The sequence below is a fragment of the Oncorhynchus masou genome, chromosome 18 (genome assembly GCF_036934945.1).
Source record: "Oncorhynchus masou masou isolate Uvic2021 chromosome 18, UVic_Omas_1.1, whole genome shotgun sequence".
Lineage (NCBI taxonomy): Eukaryota > Metazoa > Chordata > Actinopteri > Salmoniformes > Salmonidae > Oncorhynchus > Oncorhynchus masou.
Window position 1 is genome coordinate 24,899,672 of NC_088229.1, and position 22,830 is coordinate 24,922,501.

General features: G+C 46.4%; 1 protein-coding gene across 4 annotated transcripts in view; it reads right to left on the minus strand.

Annotated features, from left to right (window-relative positions):
• LOC135504285 (signal peptide, CUB and EGF-like domain-containing protein 3) overlaps window positions 1-22,830 on the minus strand; it is a 141,261-nt gene that overhangs the window by 42,288 nt on the left and 76,143 nt on the right. For all 4 annotated transcript variants that reach the window (XM_064922695.1, XM_064922696.1, XM_064922694.1 and 1 more), the window contains 2 exons: window positions 7,822-7,968; window positions 6,785-6,901 (listed from right to left, as the gene is read on the minus strand). In XM_064922695.1, coding sequence (XP_064778767.1) covers window positions 6,785-6,901; window positions 7,822-7,968 — 264 coding nt within the window. The remainder of the gene's footprint in view (window positions 1-6,784; window positions 6,902-7,821; window positions 7,969-22,830) is intronic.

Sequence of the window (22,830 nt, forward strand, 5' to 3'; positions counted from 1 at the left end):
CAAGTACGTGCCGAGGGTGGTCCGGGACAAGCTGATTAGGTCGGCTCATACTCTTCCCTCCTTGGGCCATCCTGGTATCAAGAGGACAGTGCAGAGTCTGAGAGGGAGATACTGGTGGCCCACACTGGCTAAAGACGTGAGATTTTATGTCTCCTCCTGCTCAGTGTGTGCTCAGAGCAAGGCTCCTCGGCACCTGCCTAGAGGTAAATTACAACCCCTCCCCGTTCCACAACGGCCGTGGACACATTTATCGGTGGATTTTCTTACCGACCTTCCCCCGTCCCAGGGAAGTACTACGATCCTGGTCGTTGTGGATCGGTTTTCTAAGTCCTGTCGTCTCATTCCGTTGCCCGGTCTTCCTACGTCCCTGCAGACGGCTGAGGCTTTGTTTACCCATGTCTTCCGGCACTATGGGGTGCCTGAGGATATCGTCTCTGATCGGGGTCCCCAATTCACGTCCAGAGTGTGGAGGGCGTTTATGGAGAGACTGGGGGTCTCGGTTAGCTTAACCTCAGGTTTTCACCCCGAGAGTAATGGGCAGGTGGAGCGCGTTAACCAGGATGCGGGCAGGTTTCTGCGGTCCTATTGTCGGGACCGGCCTGGTGAGTGGGCAAGGTATGTTCCATGGGCCGAACTAGCCCAGAACTCCTTACGCCACTCCTCTACTAACTTGTCTCCTTTTGAGTGTGTGTTAGGTTACCAGCCGGTCCTGGCTCCATGGCATCAGAGTCAGACCGAGGCTCCTGCGGTGGAGGAATGGGTACAGCGCTCCAAGGACACCTGGAAAGCCGTTCAGGACTCATTACGGTTAGCGGGAGAACGGCAGAAGAGGAGCGCTGACCAGCACCGCAGTGAGACCCCCGTGTTTGCACCGGGGGACAGGGTCTGGCTCTCGACCCGAAACCTGTCTCTCCGCCTGCCCTGTCGGAAGCTGGGGCCGCAGTGTGGGGGGCCGTTCAAAGTCCTGAGGAGAATAAACGAGGTGTGTTATAGGTTACAACTTCCTAGGTATTACCGTATTAACCCCTCGTTTCATGTGTCTCTCCTTAGGCCGGTGGTGGCTGGTCCCCTGCAAGAAGGTGAGGTGCCTGAGGTCCCTGAGGTCCCTCTGGACATCGAGGGGCTCCCGGCGTATACAGTTCGAGGCATTCTGGATTCTAGACGCCGGGTGGGGGCCTACGGTACCTCGTGGACTGGGAGGGGTACGGCCCGGAGGAGAGATGCTGGGTTCCGGTGAGGGACATTTTGGACCCTTCCCTCCTGAGAGATTTCCACCGCCTCCATCCGGATCGCCCAGCACCTCGTCCTCCGGGTCGTCCTCGAGGACGGTGGCGGCACGCTGCGGGAGCTGCGCGTCAGGGGGGGGGGGGTATTGTCACGACTTCCGCCGAAGTTGGCTCTCCTGCCCGTTCGGGCGGTGCTCGGCGGTCGTCGTCACCGTCCTATAAGCCACTACCGATCCCTTTTTCGTGTATCTGTTGGTTTTGTCTAATTGGTTTCACCTGTGTGTTGTTTAGTTTATTAGTGTCTGTATTTAATGTAGGTTGTCCCGCCCTTGTTTTGTGCGGGATTGTTTATTTTGTCATTCATTTTGTCTGTCGGTGTTTTGTGTTTCCTATTCTCCGGTTAGTCTTTATCCTGTGTTGGATAATTTTCACCCTGTGTGTATTTGGGTTGACCGTTGTTTATTTTGTTCACCGGAGAATAAACTTTATATCGCTATCTGCTCTCTGCGCCTGATTCCACCCACCTTGATTAGACGTGACAGGCAGTTGTGTTGTTACCTACCCTTACCACCTGGGGGTGGCCCGCAAGGAAGTCCAGGATCTAGTTGCAGAGGGAGGTGTTAAGTCCCGGGGTCCTTAGCTTAGTGATGAGTGTTGAATGGTAAGTTGTTGTCAATGAACAACATTCTCACATAGGTGTTGCTTTTGTCCAGCTGGGAAAGGGCACTGTGGTGTGCAATAGAGATTGCATTGTCTGTGGATCAGACCAGAGAATATTGTTTCTCATGGTCTGAGAGTCCTTTAGGTGCATTTTGGCAAACTCCAAGCGGGCTGTCATGTGCCTTTTACTGAGGAGTGGCTTCCGTCTGGCCGCCCTACCATAAAGGCCTGATTGGTGGAGTGCTGCAGAGATGGTTGTCCTTCAGGAAGGTTCTCCCATCTCCACAGAGGAACTCTGGAGCTCTGTCAGGTTCTTGGTCACCTCCCTGATCAAGGCCCTTCTCCCCCGATTGCTCAGTTTGGTCGGGCGGCCAGCTCTAGTAAGAGCCTTGGTGGTTCCAAACTTCTTCCATTGAAGAATGATGGAGGCCACTGTATTCTTGGGGACCTCCAATGCTGCATACAATTTTTGGTACCCTTACCCAGATCATTGCCTCGACACAATCCTGTCTCGGACACAAACTCTACGGACAATTCCTTTTTGCTCTGACATACACTGTCAACTGTGGGACCTTATATAGACAGGTGTGTGCCTAATGTCCAATCAATTGTATTTGCCACAGGTGGACTCCAATCAAGATGAAGAAACATCTCAAGGATGATCAATGGAAACAGGATGCACCTGAGCTCAATTTTGAGACTCATAGCAAAGGGTCTGAAGACTGTTTTTTTATTTTTAATACATTTGCAAAAATGTCTAAAAGCCTGTTTTTGCTTTGTTATTATGGAGTATTGTGTATAGGTTGGTGAGGATTTTGTTGCATTTAATCCATTTTAGAATAAGGCTGTAACGTGACAAAATGTGGGAAAAGTCAAGGGGTCTGAATACTTTCCAAGTGCTGTGAAGTTGTTTAAAAACTGAAAAATATCTGACATTTTGGTTAATCGCTCAGCACTACAAACCAGCCAACCAGCCTACACACAGCCTCAGTTCACTTTCAAAATGACAAGCACTGAAATAAAAATCATTCTACACAGCCTCTATTTAATTAGTTAATGTCAACCACAACAAATAATATTAACACTTCAATGAAGGTTAAGGTTGGGTTTCAGTGTTACATCAGTGAGGAGTTGACCCTAGGTCAGAAAGAGGTTGGGTTTCAGTGTTACATCTGTGAGGAGTTGACCCTAGGTCAGAAAGAGGTTGGGTTTCAGTGTTACATCAGTGAGGAGTTGACCTAGGTCAGAAAGAGGTTGGGTTTAGGTTACATCAGTGAGGAGTTGAGAAAGAGGTTGGGTTTCAGTGTTACATCAGTGAGGAGTTGAGTTGACAGTGTTACATCTAGGTTCAGAAAGAGGTTGGGTTTCAGTGTTACATCATTGAGGAGTTGACCCTAGGTCAGAAAGAGGTTGGGTTTCAGTGTTACATCAGTGAGGAGTTGACCCTAGGTCAGAAAGAGGTTGGGTTTCAGTGTTACATCATTGAGGAGTTGACCCTAGGTCAGAAAGAGGTTGGGTTTCAGTGTTACATCAGTGAGGAGTTGACCCTAGGTTTAGAAAGAGGTTGGGTTTCAGTGTTACATCAGTGAGGAGTTGACCCTAGGTCAGAAAGAGGTTGGGTTTCAGTGTTACATCAGTGAGGAGTTGACCCTAGGTCAGAAGGAGGTTGGGTTTCAGTGTTACATCATTGAGGAGTTGACACCAGGTCTGAAAGAGGTTGGGTTTCAGTGTTACATCAGTGAGGAGTTGACCCTAGGTCAGAAAGAGGTTGGGTTTCAGCGTTACATCAGTGAGGAGTTGACCCTAGGTCAGAAAGAGGTTGGGTTTCAGTGTTACATCATTGAGGAGTTGACCCTAGGTCAGAAAGAGGTTGGGTTTCAGTGTTACATCAGTGAGGAGTTGACCCTAGGTTTAGAAAGAGGTTGGGTTTCAGTGTTACATCAGTGAGGAGTTGACCCTAGGTCAGAAAGAGGTTGGGTTTCAGTGTTACATCAGTGAGGAGTTGACCCTAGGTCAGAAAGAGGTTGGGTTTCAGTGTTACAAGTTGACCCTAGGTCAGGAAGAGTTGGGTTTCAGCGTTACATCAGTGAGGAGTTGACCCTAGGTCAGAAAGAGGTTGGGTTTCAGTGTTACATCATTGAGGAGTTGACCCTAGGTTTAGAAAGAGGTTGGGTTTCAGTGTTACATCAGTGAGGAGTTGACCCTAGGTCAGAAAGAGGTTGGGTTTCAGTGTTACATCATTGAGGAGTTGTAGGTCAGAAAGAGGTTGGGTTTCAGTGTTACATCAGTGAGGAGTTGACCCTAGGTCAGAAAGAGGTTGGGTTTCAGTGTTACATCATTGAGGAGTTGACCCTAGGTCAGAAAGAGGTTGGGTTTCAGTGTTACATCAGTGAGGAGTTGACCCTAGGTCAGAAAGAGGTTGGGTTTCAGGTCAGAAAGAGGTTGGGTTTCAGTGTTACATCATTGAGGAGTTGACCCTAGGTCAGAAAAGGTTGGGTTTCAGTGTTACATGTGAGGAGTAGGTTGGGTTTCAGTGTTACATCATTGAGGAGTTGACCCCATCATTGAAGTTGACCCTAGGTCAGAAAGAGGTTGGGTTTCAGTGTTACATCATTGAGGAGTTGACCCTAGGTGAGGTTGGGTTTCAGTGAAGGTCAGAAAGAGGTTGGGTTTCAGTGTTACATCATTGAGGAGTTGACCCTAGGTCAGAAAGAGGTTGGGTTTCAGTGTTACATCAGTGAGGAGTTGACCCTAGGTCAGAAGAGGTTGGGTTTCAGTGTTGAGGAGTTGACCCTAGGTCAGAAAGAGGTTGGGTTTCAGTGTTACATCATTGAGGAGTTGACCCTAGGTCAGAAAGAGGTTGGGTTTCAGTGTTACATCAGTGAGGAGTTGACCCTAGGTCAGAAAGAGGTTGGGTTTCAGTGTTACATCATTGAGGAGTTGACCCTAGGTCAGAAAGAGGTTGGGTTTCAGTGTTACATCAGTGAGGAGTTGACCCTAGGTCAGAAAGAGGTTGGGTTTCAGTGTTACATCAGTGAGGAGTTGACCCTAGGTCAGAAAGAGGTTGGGTTTCAGTGTTACATCATTGAGGAGTTGACCCTAGGTCAGAAAGAGGTTGGGTTTCAGTGTTACATCAGTGAGGAGTTGACCCTAGGTCAGAAAGAGGTTGGGTTTCAGTGTTACATCATTGAGGAGTTGACCCTAGGTCAGAAAGAGGTTGGGTTTCAGTGTTACATCATTGAGGAGTTGACCCTAGGTCAGAAAGAGGTTGGGTTTCAGTGTTACATCATTGAGGAGTTGACCCTAGGTCAGAAAGAGGTTGGGTTTCAGTGTTACATCAGTGAGGAGTTGACCCTAGGTGAGGTTGGGTTTCAGTGTTACATCATTGAGGAGTTGACCCTAGGTCAGAAAGAGGTTGGGTTTCAGTGTTACATCATTGAGGAGTTGACCCTAGGTCAGAAAGAGGTTGGGTTTCAGTGTTACATCAGTGAGGAGTTGACCCTAGGTTTAGAAAGAGGTTGGGTTTCAGTGTTACATCAGTGAGGAGTTGACCCTAGGTCAGTTGGGTTTCAGTGTTACATCATTGAGGAGTTGACCCTAGGTCAGAAAGAGGTTGGGTTTCAGTGTTACATCATTGAGGAGTTGACCCTAGGTCAGAAAGAGGTTGGGTTTCAGTGTTACATCATTGTTAGGTCAGAAAGAGGTTGGGTTTCAGTGTTACATCAGGAGTTGACCCTAGGTCAGAAAGAGGTTGGGTTTCAGTGTTACATCATTGAGGAGTTGACCCTAGGTCAGAAAGAGGTTGGGTTTCAGTGTTACATCATTGAGGAGTTGACCCTAGGTCAGAAAGAGGTTGGGTTTCAGTGTTACATCATTGAGGAGTTGACCCTAGGTCAGAAAGAGGTTGGGTTTCAGTGTTACATCAGTGAGGAGTTGACCCTAGGTCAGACAGAGGTTGGGTTTCAGTGTTACATCATTGAGGAGTTGACCCTAGGTCAGAAAGAGGTTGGGTTTCAGTGTTACATCAGTGAGTTGACCCTAGGTCAGAAAGAGGTTGGGTTTCAGTGTTACATCAGTGAGGAGTTGAAGCTAGGTCAGAAATAGGTTGGGTTTCAGTGTTATATCAGTGAGGAGTTGACCCTAGGTCAGAAAGAGGTTGGGTTTCAGTGTTACATCATTGAGGAGTTGACCCTAGGTCAGAAAGAGGTTGGGTTTCAGTGTTACATCAGTGAGGAGTTGACCCTAGGTCAGAAAGAGGAGCTATGTATGGCTGCATAGGGGGATGAAGAAGAACCAGGGGAAACACACTGTCCAACGAAGCAGGGAGAGACAACAGAACAAAGCAAATGCAGCCGCATAGAGAGAGAGAGAGAGAGAGAGAGAGAGAGAGAGAGAGAGAGAGAGAGAGAGAGAGAGAGCGAGAGAGAGAGAGAGAGAGAGAGAGAGAGAGAGAGAGAGAGAGAGAGAGAGAGAGAGAGAGAGAGAGAGAGAGAGCGAGAGAGAGAGAGAGCGAGAGAGAGAGAGAGAGAGAGAGAGAGCGAGAAAGAGAGAGAGAGAGAGAGAGAGAGAGAGAGAGAGAGAGAGAGAGAGAGAGAGAGAGAGAGAGAGAGAGAGGTGTCACAGCTGTAGATTGCAGCACCACCAACACCAGCAGAGAATGGAAGCATTTTATATTTTGTGTGTGAGAGAAGAAGCAGCAGTAGAGACTTGGACATAAAATAAGGTACTTGTTTATCTAAGTGAAAGGAGTTGCATGCAGTCATTATGAAGCTCAACATTGCCTCTGGAGTATCCTGGTAATGTGTGACTAAGGCTGTGAAGATGAATGATTCAGTACATGCAGATCACATCCTTTACTCAGTTCTCCTCCACAACCCATCAAATGTGAGCTGACTCACCTACACATGTCTTTTCATCAGTTTGCAGGGCAAACTTCATGTGACACGCACATCTGGGGCCGTGGTCCGTCTCCTCACAGATGTGCTGGCAACCCCCATTGCCGTAGTTACAGGTCACTGCCAAGGAGCACACAGTTAAAGCAATAGGAACATGATGTACTGTCATCCATGCCTGGAGGTGTGCTGTGACATCATCACCCTCTCAACCTCAGTGTGATAAAGATGTTTAGAAACTCCTCCCGTTCACACCTTGGTATGAAGGATCTCACACCACTAAACCGTCGCCTACTTAATGGAGCAGAGCTGACTGACTTCAGAGTTTCATTCTCACTAGAAGACACTAGTTCCACTTTGGAATACTGGTTCTCCAGAGTGACACAGAAAAATTGGAAGGTTCATAACTGTTAAAAAGACGAATCTGGGTGTCAGTTACACTGTGAGTTCGTGGTGTGTTGAGTGTCGACATTAGCACTCTGAATACACCTGTGATGACAGACCGCCATCCAGTCTGCACAACACTATCCCTGTGCCTTTTGGCCTTAACCTGGGCTATAGCCCAAAAAATGTAGACTCCTAAACACTTCTCCAATCATTATTCCAACATAGGCAAATCCCCCATCAGCCCCGACCCCAGCCCTGAAAGGACGAGCCATGTTGCAAGGCAACAGGAAGTGTGTGGTGTCCATCACCGGCTCTTTCTCAGAAACCTGCTACCCACTCCCTTACACCAGTTCTGTCGGTTATCTTATCGGATGCTATAAACCATTTAGTGTGATAAACTGGCAGTAACATTTGGAAACAATCACTGTAAAATGGCTTTGTTTCTGATGCTGTGTGAAAATCTGTTGGATGTGTCTGTTGGATGGTAAGTATCTTCATAACCCTACACAATGTACACGTTGGCACCACATAAACCATGTATTATCATGTTAGAAACCTATGTAAGATAGAGTAGATCATCATGTAGTGCCAATGTGTACATTGTGTAGAGTAATGAAGGTGGGTAATGTGGGTTGATGGAGGGGGTTCACACTTACACTTGCAGTCCCTCATGTTCCTGGTGAGCTGGAAGCCAGGCCTGCACTCGCAGGCGATGCCTCCCTTTGGTGTCTCCCGGCAGATGTGAGCACAGCCATGGTTCTTATCCATGCAGGTGGGGCTCTCCTTGGTGCCCTCTGGTCGCTCTACAGTGAGAAGAACATGAGTTAGAGGTGACCTGATCAGAGTTTCCAACACGTACTAGGTACTAGTCCTTTCCCCGATGCCACGCCCCCTTACATGACTGAATACACACACAGATGTAAATCTCCAGGGTGGATGATAGCCTGTTAGAACACACTGCATTGTGTCAGGCTATAAAAACTAGCCCGTCTAAAGAGGGGATCAAACTCCCACCAGGAGCTGATCCTGCAGTCCTGTAAGCATAAATGAGGTAATCCCTAACAAACAGAGGTAGACATTTTAACTCGCAGACAAATTCTTCAAGCTTCGAGGCAAGAAGGGCTCGGTCGGAGCGGAGAGGCCTAAACAAACACACCTACAATATTTCCAGCGGTTTACCACACTCTAACCACGATGCTTTGGTTCAGTTAAAATGGGTCCGTTTTCTGTGGATGCATGGATCCGTTATGAGTCTAAACACAACAAAGGGATGCTTTTGTTGGCCTCCATTATATAAAGTCATCTCACAATATCTGAGTGTTTTAGCGATTCTAAGTTACTCTCAAAGTGCCATGCAGATACATCATTTTTATCTCATGTATAAATGTATGAAAGTCGCTTATTCAACACATCCGTAACTCAAGAGGATTCCATTCCAGGTCTCACTTGTGTTATAAATTATAACAGGAGTCAGTGGCACATCTGTTATGCCACTATGTATTACGTGTGACACCTTTAGGGATCAGAGCTGAGATTTGCCTCCATGCGATGTGAGATAATGTCACTATTACAGATGCAGTGACAAGCCCCAAACCTACTGTCTCATTAAAAACCAAACCCATCTCTCATCCCCCACCCCTCTTCCTCTATGTGGTGAGCAGACACAGAGGTTGACTTACAAATGGCACCCTATTCCCTATTAAGTTCACTACTTTTGACTAGGGCCCGTAGGGCTTTGGTCCATAGTAGTGGCCTATGTAGGGAATAGGGTGCCATTCAGGATGCAACCCAGGCAGGAAGATGTCTCAATGGAGACTCACTGGACCTGCTGACTCTCAGAAGGATGTTTGGGTCTACACTTCAGAGCTGTATACTGTTCTAGTCACACACATGAATATTGTAAATCTCCTTTTTGATTGCATGTGTACATGCATGTAAGCACATAAGGCCAAGGGCCCCACGTCGTTCTCACAGGCCATATGAAAAAGTATGTACAAACTACTGAACGTTGCTTTGGGTAAAGGTGTCTGCAAAACGGCATATTATTATTATTAGTAGTATTATAAATGACATGTCATAGAGGACTGCACTTTTCTGTACATAGACAATCATTCTACAGTGTGTTCATGTGACTGCCCTGTGGACATATGGGAAAATGCTATCTGTATGTGTAAATGTGTTGGCGAATCATGGCAAAGAGCCAGAGCCTTGGATTATCCTCAATGACTTATTTATGTACTTTAACACCTGCCTGAATAGGCTTCTTTTATTTACACCCTCTTGTTTTCCACGTGTTCTGCCAACAAACTGCACCGGCCCTTTTATTTCCTTTCACTTAGTACGGTAGGGCTGATGTCAAAGAGACAGATATATTTCCACCTCCTCTCTACTTTTTGTCTAGTTGACGAATCAAGAATCATAGGCGATGTTGATGTCTCGCATTAGTGCTGTCCATCACCTCAAGCCTGTTAAGAGGTGATAGGATGTCAGGCTTCAGCCCTTCTGACAGGCTTCTCTGCTTGTGCTTTCTTGATCTGTAAAAAGGGGTGATGGCGAAGGCAGAAAGATGGGAGAGTCTGAGCAATCAGACATTGAGTGCAAAACAGTCCTAGGACAGAGGGTCACCTCTGAACAAAAACACCATTCCACCACCACGGCCACTGAGACAGTAAATACAGGGACAATGACTGGAGTCCACTGACCATATAACAACACACCCTCTTTAAGGAGCAGCAAACCTCAGGAGGTCAGTGCGAGGGGAAACTTAACGGTCCTTTCCCACTGCTCCGTGTCTGTCTGAGGGGAGGCGAACCCAACACACAGACAGAGGGATAGAGTTTCCCACTTGGCAGCCCTTAAGAGACTCAAGTTCACTTACCAGGGTCACAATATGCATCCCCCAAAATCCCCCCGCTCTCTCCCACCTAGAGTATATGAGACCCCTGTCCCCTAATACCGCAGACTCATCCATCAATAGCGGTTGGGGCTAGGGCCAAAACCTGGCCCTGCTCTCTCTCTGAGGACCTAGAAAAGCCTAAGTGTTGACACAATAGCCCTTTTCTCCCTGGCCAAGCTATGGAACCACACTTTGTGGTTCTGTTCAACTGGCTGCCAAATACCGACATTTTTTATTATTACTACTACAGCTATTATAATTTATGCGGGGTCTCTTGTTGAGAAATGAAATATAAATAAATAATAGCGACGTAGAAAGAAAAAAACGGCCCGTGGAGAAGTGAGCTGGGGAAAGTTGTGAAGCAACGAATAGGACTGCGGATTGCAAACACCGCCAGTCCACTAAAACAAGCCTTTGACCCATGAAACATAACTTTATATGTAGAAGCCAATAAAAAATATCACAGGGCACTTTATAGACTGCTGGATAAGCAATATCTGTTAAAATCATGGAGCCAGAGGGGAACCTTCCAAATGGTTACCAGGGGACAGACTGGACATTTGTTCTCACACAATTGAACATGGACAGCGATCATCGGAAACTACTGACTGCACCGATGGAAAAAATAACACCCGGCAATTAGATGCAGAGAACAGCATGAAAGAGAAAGCTTTCCCCCAGAAGCGACAACAGCTACAACAGCAGTATTCAACCAAGACAGGTCGTGACCTGCCCACCAGACACTCAGGAGAGGCTTGTAACTCAAGGACTACTGCACTGCAGTGCCACCTCAGCAGCCCAAAGCTAAAATACTGCCATCTATAATCCCCCTCTCCCTCCCAGCTCCAGACACAATAATGTTCAGGCTCAAGGCTAAGGCCTTTAAAGTGCACCGGAACACAGTAAAATAAACAAAAACAAGGCCATTTGGAGACTTCTCAAGAGCTTCCAATAATACAATAATTTTCTGTGCAACTTTGACAATTACAGTACAGGGACACTTCCCTGCAAAAAAAAACCTCTCTAAAGAGAAATAGTAGAGGACAGGATATAATGAGTGTAGAAATAGGCCTAGACGTGCTGCCTGGAGAATGCTTCTGTTTGTCTCAATGTTCAGACCCCATCAGTGACCACAGTTACCCCCCTCTAATGTGGTCCTTTAGATTCATCTGGAACTAAACACAATGTGCCTTCATGGGTCATTCTACACTAACACTCGTTCCTCTTATAGCACTTCATTAACACTGCCAACTAAGTGGAGCAATTTAGGAAATTGATATTACTACCTGTATTATACAACAGGTTGTAAAACGAATAGGGTACAATCATACCCCTGGAAAGTTATAGTAGGATTAAGGCAGTCTTTTGTTTATGTAAATTATTTATTTGCAAATGTTTTGCAGGATGAAACTTTCCACCTTTGGCAACAATATTGGCTACGATCCCATGTGGAAAGTGACACTCAGCTAATGAAGAAGAAACACGTTATATATTGTAGTCCCCAATTCTCACTGAGGTGGAGACAGTTGGGCGCCTGGAACAAAGCCTCCTCACCAGCGCTTCCCAACAACATGAGGGCCTGGTCAGTAAATTTTAGGGCCATGTATTGGAAAGCTCTCCCTCACCCTCCATTTGGCATATCTGACCATAATTCTATCCTCCTGATTCCTGCTTTACAAGCAAAAATTAAAGCAGGAAGCACCAGTGACTCTGTCAATAAAAAAGTGATCAGTGATGAAGCAGATGCTAAGCTACAGGACTGTTTTGCACAGACTGGAATATGTTCCGGGATTCTTCCGATGGCATTGAGGAATACACCACATCAGTCACTGGCATCAATCAATAAGTGCATCGATCAAGTCGTCCCCACAGTGACTGTACGTACATACCCCAACCAGAAGCCATGGATTAAGGCAACATCCGCACTGAGCAAAGTTGAAAGTTGACGCTTTCAAGGAGCCGGACCCTAACCCGGAAGCTGATAAGAAATCCCGCTATGTCCTCTGACGAACCATGAAACAGGCAAAGCGTCAACACAGGACTAAGATCGAATCGTACTACACCAGCTCCGGCGCTTGTCGGATGTGGCAGGGCTTGCAAACTATTACAGACTACAAAGGGAAGCATATCCGTGACATGGGCCTACCAGACGAGCTGAATTACTTCTATGCTCGCTTCGAGGCAAGTAACACTGAAACATGCATGAGAGCATCAGCTGTTCCGGACGACAGCTGTTCCTCTCCGCAGCCGATGTGAGTAAGACCTTTAAACAGGTCAACATTCACAAGGCCGCAGGGCCAGATGGATTACCAGGACATATACTCAGAGCATGCGCTGACCAACTGGCAAGGGTCTTCACTGACATTTTCAACCTCTCCCTGTCTGAATCTGTAATACCAACATGTTTCAAGCAGACCACCATAGTCCCTGTGCCCAAGAACACTAAGGTAACCTGCCTAATTGACTACCGACCCATAGCACTCACGTCTGTAGCCATGAAGTGCTTTGAAAAGCTTGTCATGGCTCACATTAACACCATTATTCCAGAAACACTAGACCCACTCCAATTTGCATACCGCCCCAAAAGATCCATAGATGATGCAATCTCTATTGCACTCCACACTGCCCTTTCCCACCTGGACAAAAATAACACCTATGTGAGAATGCACCATAGTGCCCTCAAAGCTCATCACTAAGCTAAGGACCCTGAGACTAAACACCTCCCTTTGCAACTGAATCCTGGACTTCCTGACGGGCCGCACCCAGGTGCTAAGGGTAGGTAACAACACATCTGAATCCTGGACTTCCTGACGGGCCGCACCCAGGTGCTAAGGGTAGGTAGCAACACATCTGAATCCTGGACTTCCTGACGGGCCGCACCCAGGTGCTAAGGGTAGGTAGCAACACATCTGAATCCTGGACTTCCTGACGGGCTTCCGCACCACCCAGGTGCTAAGGGTAGGTAGCAACACATCTGAATCCTGGACTTCCTGTGCCGCACCCAGGTGCTAAGGGTAGGTAACAACACATCTGAATCCTGGACTTCCTGACGGGCCGCACCCAGGTGCTAAGGGTAGGTAGCAACACATCTGAATCCTGGACTTCCTGACGGGCCGCACCCAGGTGCTAAGGGTAGGTAGCAACACATCTGAATCCTGGACTTCCTGACGGGCGCACCCAGGTGCTAAGGGTAGGTAGCAACACATCCGCCATGCTGATCCTCAAACATGGGAAAAAGGTTGCATGCTCAGTCCCCTCCTGTACTCCCTGTTCACTCATGACTGCGGCCAGGCACGACTCCAACACCATCATTAAGTTTGCTGATGACTCAACAGTGGTAGGCCTGATCACCTCCTGTAGGGAGGAGGTCAGAGACCTGGCCGTGTGTTGCCAGGACAACAACCTCTCCCTCAACGTGATCAAAACAAAGGAGATGATTGTGGACTACAGGAAAAGAAGGACCGAGTATGCCCCTATTCTCATCGATGGGGCTGTAGTGGAGCAGGTTGAGAGCTTCAAGTTCCTTGGTGTCCACATCACCAACAAACTAACTTGGTCCAAGCACACCAAGACAGTCGTGAAGAGGGCACGACAAAACATACTCCCCCTCAGGAGAGTGAAAAGATTTAGCATGGGTCCTCAGATCCTCAAAATGGTCAAAGACTCCAGCTACCGCATGGCAAGCGGTACCAGAGTGCCATGTGTAGGTCCAAGAGGCTTCTAAACAGCTTCTACCCACAAGCCATAAGACTCCTGAAAAATCTAATCAAATGGCTACCCAGACTATTTGCATTGCCCCTACCCCCATCTTTACGTTGCTGCTACTCTCTGTTATTATTTATGCATAGTCACGTTAATAACTCTATCTACATGTACATACTACCTCAATTACCTCGACTAACCGGTGCCCCCACACATTGACTCTGTACCGGTACTCCCTGTATATAGCCTCCACATTGACTCTGTACTGGTACCCCCTGTATATAGCCTCCACATTGACTCTGTACTGGTACCCCCTGTATATAGCCTTGCTATTGTTATTTTACTGCTGCTCTTGTTATTTATTTATTTATTTTTTTGTATTTTCCTTAAACTGCATTGTTGGTTAAGGGCTTGTAAGCAAGCATTTCACTTTAAGGTCTACACCTGTTGTATTCGGAGCATGTGACAAATATCATTTATTTGATTTGATTTGAAGAGTCCCACACGATAGATTGTAAAGTGATAGGACATGCTGGGGTTTTATAGGCGTAGTCAGTCTAGGTGTTTGGGCTGGTGACAGGAAGGCTGGTTGTATGACCCCCAGATTACGTCATACAGGACAGAAGCCCCTGGAAGGGAGAGGGAAGCCCCATGGTCTTGACATGGCACCACTGGGATAAGGGCCTAAACATGGAGCCACCAGGCAATTAAAGCAGCATTCCTTCCTCATAGATAATAGGCCATTAAAACTTTTAACAGGAGGATAAAGATGTCAGAGTCGGAAAAGGCGGAGAGGGAGTCTGGACCGGGCCGAGGTGCGATGGGCTGGGAAGTGACAGGGCGTCCAGTGGGTCCATGTCACGGCACAGCGCCGTCCTGATGGCAAGCAGATGCCCCCAAAGAGAGACGACAGAGCCATCCCACTGAGCCAAGCGCTACTGTTTGGGCCCTTCTGACAACCGTTGGTTCCCTTCAGCTCCCGAAGGCCTAATAGTAGAAGCAGCAACATTCCCTCACTGGGAAGAGAGACAGGGCATAAATGGTCTCAGCCAGGGAAGGTGGCAGTTGATTGTGGAATATTTTCCTACAGGATACATCTGCATGTCTGTGGTTAGGATGACAGGCACCTGAGCTACCAACAAACCTAATGACATGTTAATTTACATTCTATAGCTGTGTTTCCAAAACAATCCCTGCATAGTTTCCTAATGATCCTAACTATGGTATAGGCAAGTGGTATAAATACTTTTGCGGTAACAGACTAGATTAGACTTGATTTATTATGTGGCTGTGCTTCTCTACCTGTGGGTGCATATATTCTCTATTGTTGCTGTTGACGTTGTTGTTATTGTGGTTGCTCTTATCATTGTTTCTATTGAAGGTGTGTATCTCTTTGTGTTATTTATTGTATACAGTATGTGCATTTCTGTGTGCATACTGTGTGTGTGTGTGTGTGTGTGTGTGTGTGTGTGTGTGTGTGTGTGTGTGTGTGTGTGTGTGTGTGTGTGTGTGTGTGTGTGTGTGTGTGTGTGTGTGTGTGTGTGTGTGTGTGTGTGTGTGTGTGTGTGTGTGTGTGTGTGTGTGTGTGTGTGTGACTGCATCCATCTACAGCATATATGTGTATATTCTGCGGCACCTGCTGTGGGACATGCCCCTCTCCCCCCACTCCTCCTCTCATCACTTCAAGGTCACCTCTCCTCTCCCGGCGGACCAAGCTTATCCATTATCCCCCTCCCCCGACAGAGAAGAACACAGAACAACATAAAGCTACACACTGCAACAGAAGGATAGCATGCCTGCACAAACAAGGAAACACACTCTCTACACTCTCTCTGTAATAAAAAGAGATATGTTATTTCAAAGCCACATTCTTCTTTAAATCAAAGGTAGACCAGAGAGGAGAGGGAGACATGATTCATGCTGGCCCTCTGGGTAAAGCAATGACAGAAAAGCGTTAGTGGAAAAATCCCACTGGCACTAAGGCAGTCCACTGCGGCATGCTGGCCCAGCTAGCTTAGAGATGGCCTTCAACAAAACCACACTATGAAAAGGGATGTCTGCCACAATAGAAGTATGGAGGATTCAGCAGTAGGGCAGCCAAAATTTGCTAGAGCCCAAGCCACTGATGTACAGCAGGTATATATTTGTTCAAGTGTGGGGAGCCATGGGGCCTATGAAAGCCCAGTCTAGACAAAGAGGTGGTAGCAACTGAAGGTAATTTAGAGACAGAGAGGAGAGCGAGAGGAAGGGAGAGAGAGGATGAGAAAGAGAGAGGGAAAGAGTGAGGGGAGGAGGAGAGAGCATGAGGGGGAGAAAGAGGGAGAGAGAGAGAGAGAGAGAGAGAGAAGAAGGAGAGAGAGAGAGAGAGACAGAGAGAGAGAAAGAAAGAAGGAGAGAGAAGGCAGAGGGTGGGGGGATGAGAGAGAGAATTTTAAAGAAAGAGCAAGAGAGAAAAAATATGAAAGCGGGAGGGAGAGAAAAAGACAGCGAATGGAGAAGAGGTGGAGTGTCCTGAACTGTAGGTGTGCCGAAGAAACAGTCTTTGATGCTGGACTAATGGTGAGACTTAATAGGTAGCCCAGAATAGGAAAATAGCCTAGTTCTACGGTCGGGCTGCAGAGCAATGGTGTAGCCACTCCTGCACTTGTAAAAACAGCTCCGTGGCCAGCATACAGCCAGACAGGCAAGCAGACATGCTGAGACACAGCTCCAGGAACGACAATACAAGCCCTTCAAAGTAGGGACACCAGACAGGAGAAATAGAGGCTTTTCTTTTCACACGACTGCCATAGCCAGCCATGGCATGCCCTATTATATAACAAGGATACAACATGATGTGTCAATGCTTTCAGAAAAGAAGCAGAAATAGAAAATAAGACTGTCCCAATAACAGTAATAGAAAGTCCCGTGTGCAATGTATAAAACAAGCACCTGATACTCTCCACGGCAATGCAGATAAATTAGTGATAGAAATTAGGGAACATTAGTTGCTACTTTGTTAAGGAAGTGTTTTACATGTCCCCTAGTGATCACTGCCACCAATCTCAGCTTTTATCATACTAAACGAATGTAGCCGGCGAGCTGCAGTGAAACAGCAAAACTAACTAAGTATATGATGGTACCATGTGTAATGGATTCATCACATTGACTGCAAAATTCTATGAACTGCTGTAGTTACGGCTGGACATCATGCCCTGAAGTACACATGGCGTGTTCTGCATCCGAATGCTATAATAGAATGTATCTCAAGAACTGGGCCTAAAGCTAAAGTCAATTAAAAACTTGTGTGTGTGTTTGTGTGTGTTCGGATCCGTCTGTATGTGTGTGTACACACGCGTCTGTTTGTGTATGCGTGTGTGTGCGCGTGCGCTCGTGTGTATGATAGACAAGATGAGAGACACTGCCAGCAAGTCTCATTGCAAAAGGGCCACAACCCCCCCCCGGGAAGCTAATGAAAGCTCCATCCACAGGAAGAGGTTTTCAATGGCAAAATAAACATTTCCAGGAATGGCAAGGATACTCATGTTCTACAGTTAAGGAAAGAGATTATTAGAAATTAATTGGTTGTACACTTGGTCAGGTAGTTGACTAGAAATGGCTGGATGTGAATTTAGTGGTAAACGTCCAACACACTTCAAGAATATAGCAAATTGAGTGGTATTTTTAGTGGATACCAAACTGCTCTCAAGGCCCTCTCCAGGTGATCTCTCTAAACCTGATATACGGAGACTACATTGAGTTCAGTGAACAAGTATGTGTGAGTGTCATTTTCTATTTTTATATTTAAACCAAACCATCAGGCGCTGGATCACGCTTTGCCTAGGCCTGGTGCCATGAAGCACCTGTCATCAGTTTGATTGTGTGATTGGGAGTGTGAGGTATTATTCTAACACTCATTAAAAGTTCTATCACTGTTCTCGTCTGTAATGAGTTCCCACAGAACATCTGCTCCAGGAGATTATAATTATCAGTGTAGGTATAGAAATATAATGAGGTGGGTGCTTATATTTGTCCTATTTCACAAATATGTATTATACATGTCTGATTTGGAAATGTGTTTTTGCATATCCCAACTCTCCCTGAGACACCTTCAGTGGGGTGTCCCTCTTAGTTACTGGCCCAAAGCTCTAAGCGCTAGGTTACCTGCTGCCCACAACAACCACTGCGATGGGCCGGGAAGTTAAGGCTTATACAGTGGCTTGCGATAGTATTCACACCCCTTGGCATTTTTCCTATTTTGTTGCCTTACAACATGGAATTCAAATAGATTTTGGAGGGGGGTTGTATCATTTGATTTACACAACATGCCTACCGCTTTGAAGATGCAAAATATTTTTTTATTGTGAAACAAACAAGAAATATGACAACAAAACTGAAAACTTGAGCGTGCATAACTATTCACCCCCCCCCCAAGGTAAATACTTTGTAGAGCCAACTTTTGCAACAATTACAGCTGCAAGTTTCTTGGGGGATGTCTCTATAAGCTTGGCACATCTAGCCACTGGGATTTTTGCCATTCTTTAAGGTAAAACTGCTCCAGCTTCTTCAAGTTGGATGGGTTCCGCTGGTGTAGAGCAGACTTTAGTCATACCACAGATTCTCAATTGGATTGAGGTCTGGGATTTGACTAAGCCATTGCAAGAAATTTAAATGTTTCCCCTTAAACCACTCGAGTGTTACTTTAGCAGTATGCTTAAGGTCATTGTCCTGCTGGAAGGTGAACCTCTGCCCCAGTCTCAAATATCTGGAAGACTGAAACAGGTTTCCCTCAAGAATTTCCCTGTATTTAGCGCCATCCATCATTCCTTCAATTCTGACCAGTTTCCCAGTCCCTGTTGATGAAAAACATCCCCACAGCATGAGGCTGCCACCACCATGCTTCACTGTGGGAATGGTGTTCTCGGGATAATGAGAGGTGTTGGGTTTGCGCCAGACATAGAGTTTTCCTTGAAAGACCAAAAAGCTCAATTGTAGTCTCATCTGACCAGAGTACCTTCTTCCATATATTTGGGGAGTCTCCCACATGCCTTTTGGTGAACACCAAATATTTTTTTCTTTTAGCAATGTCTTTTTTATGGCCACTTGTCCGTAAAGCCCAACTCTGTGGAGTGTATGGCATATTTTATTTATTTATTTCACCTTTATTTAACCAGGTAGGCTAGTTGACAACAAGTTCTCATTTGCAACTGCAACCTGGCCAAGATAAAGTGTAGCAATTCGACACATACAACAACACAGAGTTACACATGGAATAAACAAAACATACAGTCAATAATACAGTAGAACAAAAGAAAACAAAAAGTCTATATACAATGAGTGCAAATGAGGTAAGTTAAGGAAATAAATAGGCCATGGTGGCGAAGTAATTACAATATAGCAATTAAACACTGGAATGGTAGATCGGGAGAAGATGAATGTGCAGGTAGAGATACTGGGGTGCAAAGGAGCAAAATAAATAAATAAATACCAGTATGGGGATGAGGTAGGTAGATGGGCTGTTTACAGATAGGCTAAGTACAGGTGCAGTGATCTGTAAACTGTTCTGACAGCTGGTGCTTAAAGCTAGTGAGGGAGATGTGAGTCTCCAGCTTCAGAGATTTTTGCAATTCGTTCCAGTCATGGGCAGTAGAGAACTGGAAGGAAATTGGCTTTGGAGGTGACCAGTGAGATATACCTGCTGGAGCGCATGCTATGAGTGGGTGCTGCTATGGTGACCAGTGAGCTGAGATAAGGTGGGGCTTTACCTAGCAGAGACTTGTAGATAACCTGTAGCCAGTGGGTTTGGCGACGAGTATGAAGCGAGGGCCAACCAACGAGAGCGTACAGGTCGCAATGGTGGGTAGTGTATGGGGCTTTGGTAACAAAACGGATGGCACTGTGATAGACTGCATCCAGTTTGTTGAGTAGAGTGTTGGAGGCTATTTTATAGATGACATCACCGAAGTCAAGGATCGGTAGGATGGTCCGTTTTACGAGGGTATGTTTGGCAGCATGAGTGAAGGATGCTTTGTTGCGATATAGGAAGCCGATTCTAGATTTAATTTTGGATTGAAAGTGGTCCTATGGACAGATACTCCAATCTCCGCTGTGGAAATTTGCAGATCCTTCAGGGTTATCTTTGGTCTCTTTGTTGCCTCTCTGATTAATTGCCTCCTTGCCTGGTCCTTGAGTTTTGGTGGGTGGCCCTCTCTTGGCAGGTTTGCCATATTCTTTCCATGTTTTAATAATGGATTTAATGGTGCTCCGTGGGATGTTCAAAGTGTCTGATATTTTTTATAACCCATCCCTGATCTGTACTTCTCCACAACTTTGTCCCTGACCTGTTTGGAGAGCTCCTTGGTCTTCATGGTGCTGCTTGCTTGGTGGTGCCCCTTTCTTAGTGGTGTTGCAGACTCTGGGGCCTTTCAGAACAGGTGTATATATACTGAGATCATGTGACACTTAGATTGCACATATGTGAACTTTATGTAACTAATTATGTGACTTCTGAAGGTAATTGCGTGCACCAGATCTTAGTTAGGGGCTTCATAGCAAAGGGGGTGAATACATAAGCACACACCACTTTTCTGTTTTTGTTTTGTTTTTTGAAACAAGTAATATTTCCATTTCACTTCACTGATTTTGACTATTTTGTGTCTGTCCATTACATGAAATCCAAATAAAAATCCATTTAAATTACAGGTTGTAATGAAACAAAATAGGAAAAATTCCAAGGGGGATGAATACTTTCGCAAGCCACTGTACACGTGTATATGTAAATATGTATTTTCTCTACAATGTCAGGTTAATTTTCTGTGTAATGAATGTTGAAAAATCTGCAGTTTGCCAGTTAAAAAGTAGACAGGCTGAAACTGGACATATGAACTTATATAGTAGCTCATCAGTATACACCATAGGCCATACAAGATATTTACAAATGTACTGTAACTAAAATTATAGATGTCTGAATTGACTGAGCAGCAAGGAATTCCTAAGCGAGGCACTCAAATCTGCCGGACTCAATCTCACGCACATATGTGGGTAGCAAGGACCCTGTTATCTCCCCAACACATGAAAACAGGAAACAAGAAGTAAAGTTTTTATGTCTTGACTGGGAAGACATTTTGGGCAAGAATAAATTAACTGTTACATTCTGCCCAGTGAAACGATGGGAGCCTTCATTTGGAGGGAGAGTTTTTCATTCCTTTTTTGGAGGGGGCAGCAGGCTAGTAGCAGACACCCTTTCATTAGCTGTGAAGGCTGGCAGCCCCCTGTTGCCTAATTGACAAAGCTCTCTACTAACAAGGGCTCTCAGCCAGCAGGGCAATAGCCTGGTAGCGCCCAGCCCCATACCAAGCCCCAGCCCTAGATCAAGCCCCAGACCAGCCCCAGACCAGCCCGAGCACCACACCCAGACCAGCCCTAGCACCACACCCAGACCAGCCCCAGACCAGCCCTAGCCCAGTACCAGCCCTAACCCCAGGCCTAGCCCAGTCCCAGACCAGCCCAGACCAGCCCTAGCACAACACCCAGACCAGCCCCAGACCAGCCCTAGCCCAGTACCAGCCCTAACCCCAGGCCTAGCCCAGTCCCAGACCAGCCCAGACCAGCCCTAGCACCACACCAGACCACCCAGACCAGCCCCAGACCAGCCCTAGCCCAGTACCAGCCCTAACCCCAGGGCCCAGTCCCAGACCAGCCCAGACCAGTCCCAGACCAGCCCAAGCCCAGTACCAGCCCTAACCCCAGGCCTAGCAGTCCCAGACCAGCCCAGACCAGCCCTAGCACAACACCCAGACCAGCCCCAGCCCAGTACCAGCCCTAACCCCAGGCCTAGCCCAGTCCCAGACCAGCCCAGACCAGCCCTAGCACCACACCCAGACCAGCCCAAGCCCCAGACCAGCTGCAACATCCCCTATGAGCCTCTCCAACTCCCTAACTCGTCCAGGTAACACCTGATTCATTGATGAAAGGAATGGGAAGCTGATGTCTTCCTAATGAGGGTGATAAAGCTAACTGCACCCCAGGCCTAACACGTTTAAGGAGTTGGCTGGCCAGGGCAGTATTTATGAAAGTACTGAGGGTCTCCTGGAAGCAAACTTGGCAAATACACTCAAGAATGTATGTTTAATACCATTATTTTCTCTTTGTGACTTTTAGTGTAATCAAAAGAGAACCATTGCACTCTCCCAGAAGTTTGGCTGGTGCGTAAAACCCTCAAATGGCTATTAGTGTAGCCTTTGCCACTGAAACATAATATTTCAATACGCTGAGAATGGTAATGCTGAGGATGAGTTAGGATTATTGTCCAATAACTCGGCCGACTGGCTTCTACCTTTTCCCTATTAGCACACACTGTTGTAACAATAGCAATAATAATACGACCTGCTGTTGTTCCCAATGTCTTTTCTAGAATAATGGAAAAATGACAGGCAGTGATCTGTTGCGTGAAGTGAGTTTGTAGATGTATGGCAGCTTTAATCTCCCTGTCCAAATGGAGCTCATCTGGAAGCAATGAAACCAATATAATTCACATGAAAAATGTAACATCAATGGGGTACTTCATCGAGAGAGAGAGAGAGAGAGAGAGAGAGAGAGAGAGAGAGAGAGAGAGAGAGAGAGAGAGAGAGAGAGAGAGAGAGAGAGAGAGAGAGAGAGAGAGAGAAGCCTGGTTAGGCAGTGCTGTCTGCCTGGTCCTGAGGATGTGTCTCTGACAGACAGCGAGGCAGACAGACCCTTACCTTTGAAGCACACAATCCAGCCATTTGCTACACTCAAATAACACTGTGCTTATGAAACCTAAACATTGACAGTGCACTAGGCCATATTGATCTCATAAACCAGGCTTCCAAGATCCCGACATGAGATTGAAACTAGATCCTGTAGTGACATCACTGGTCACTGTCCCAGACCTCGAGACAATAGAGCTCGCTAGCTTGTAGTCCTAAAACCCGGAAATAAGTTACCTCTTGTTTGTTGAGCCTCCCTATGGATAAACATTATGGTGAATGAATAGGGTTTTGGAATAAACACCAAAAATAAGGTCTGAGGTTAACACAGGCTTATACCCTTTTGTTCTATGAGATAA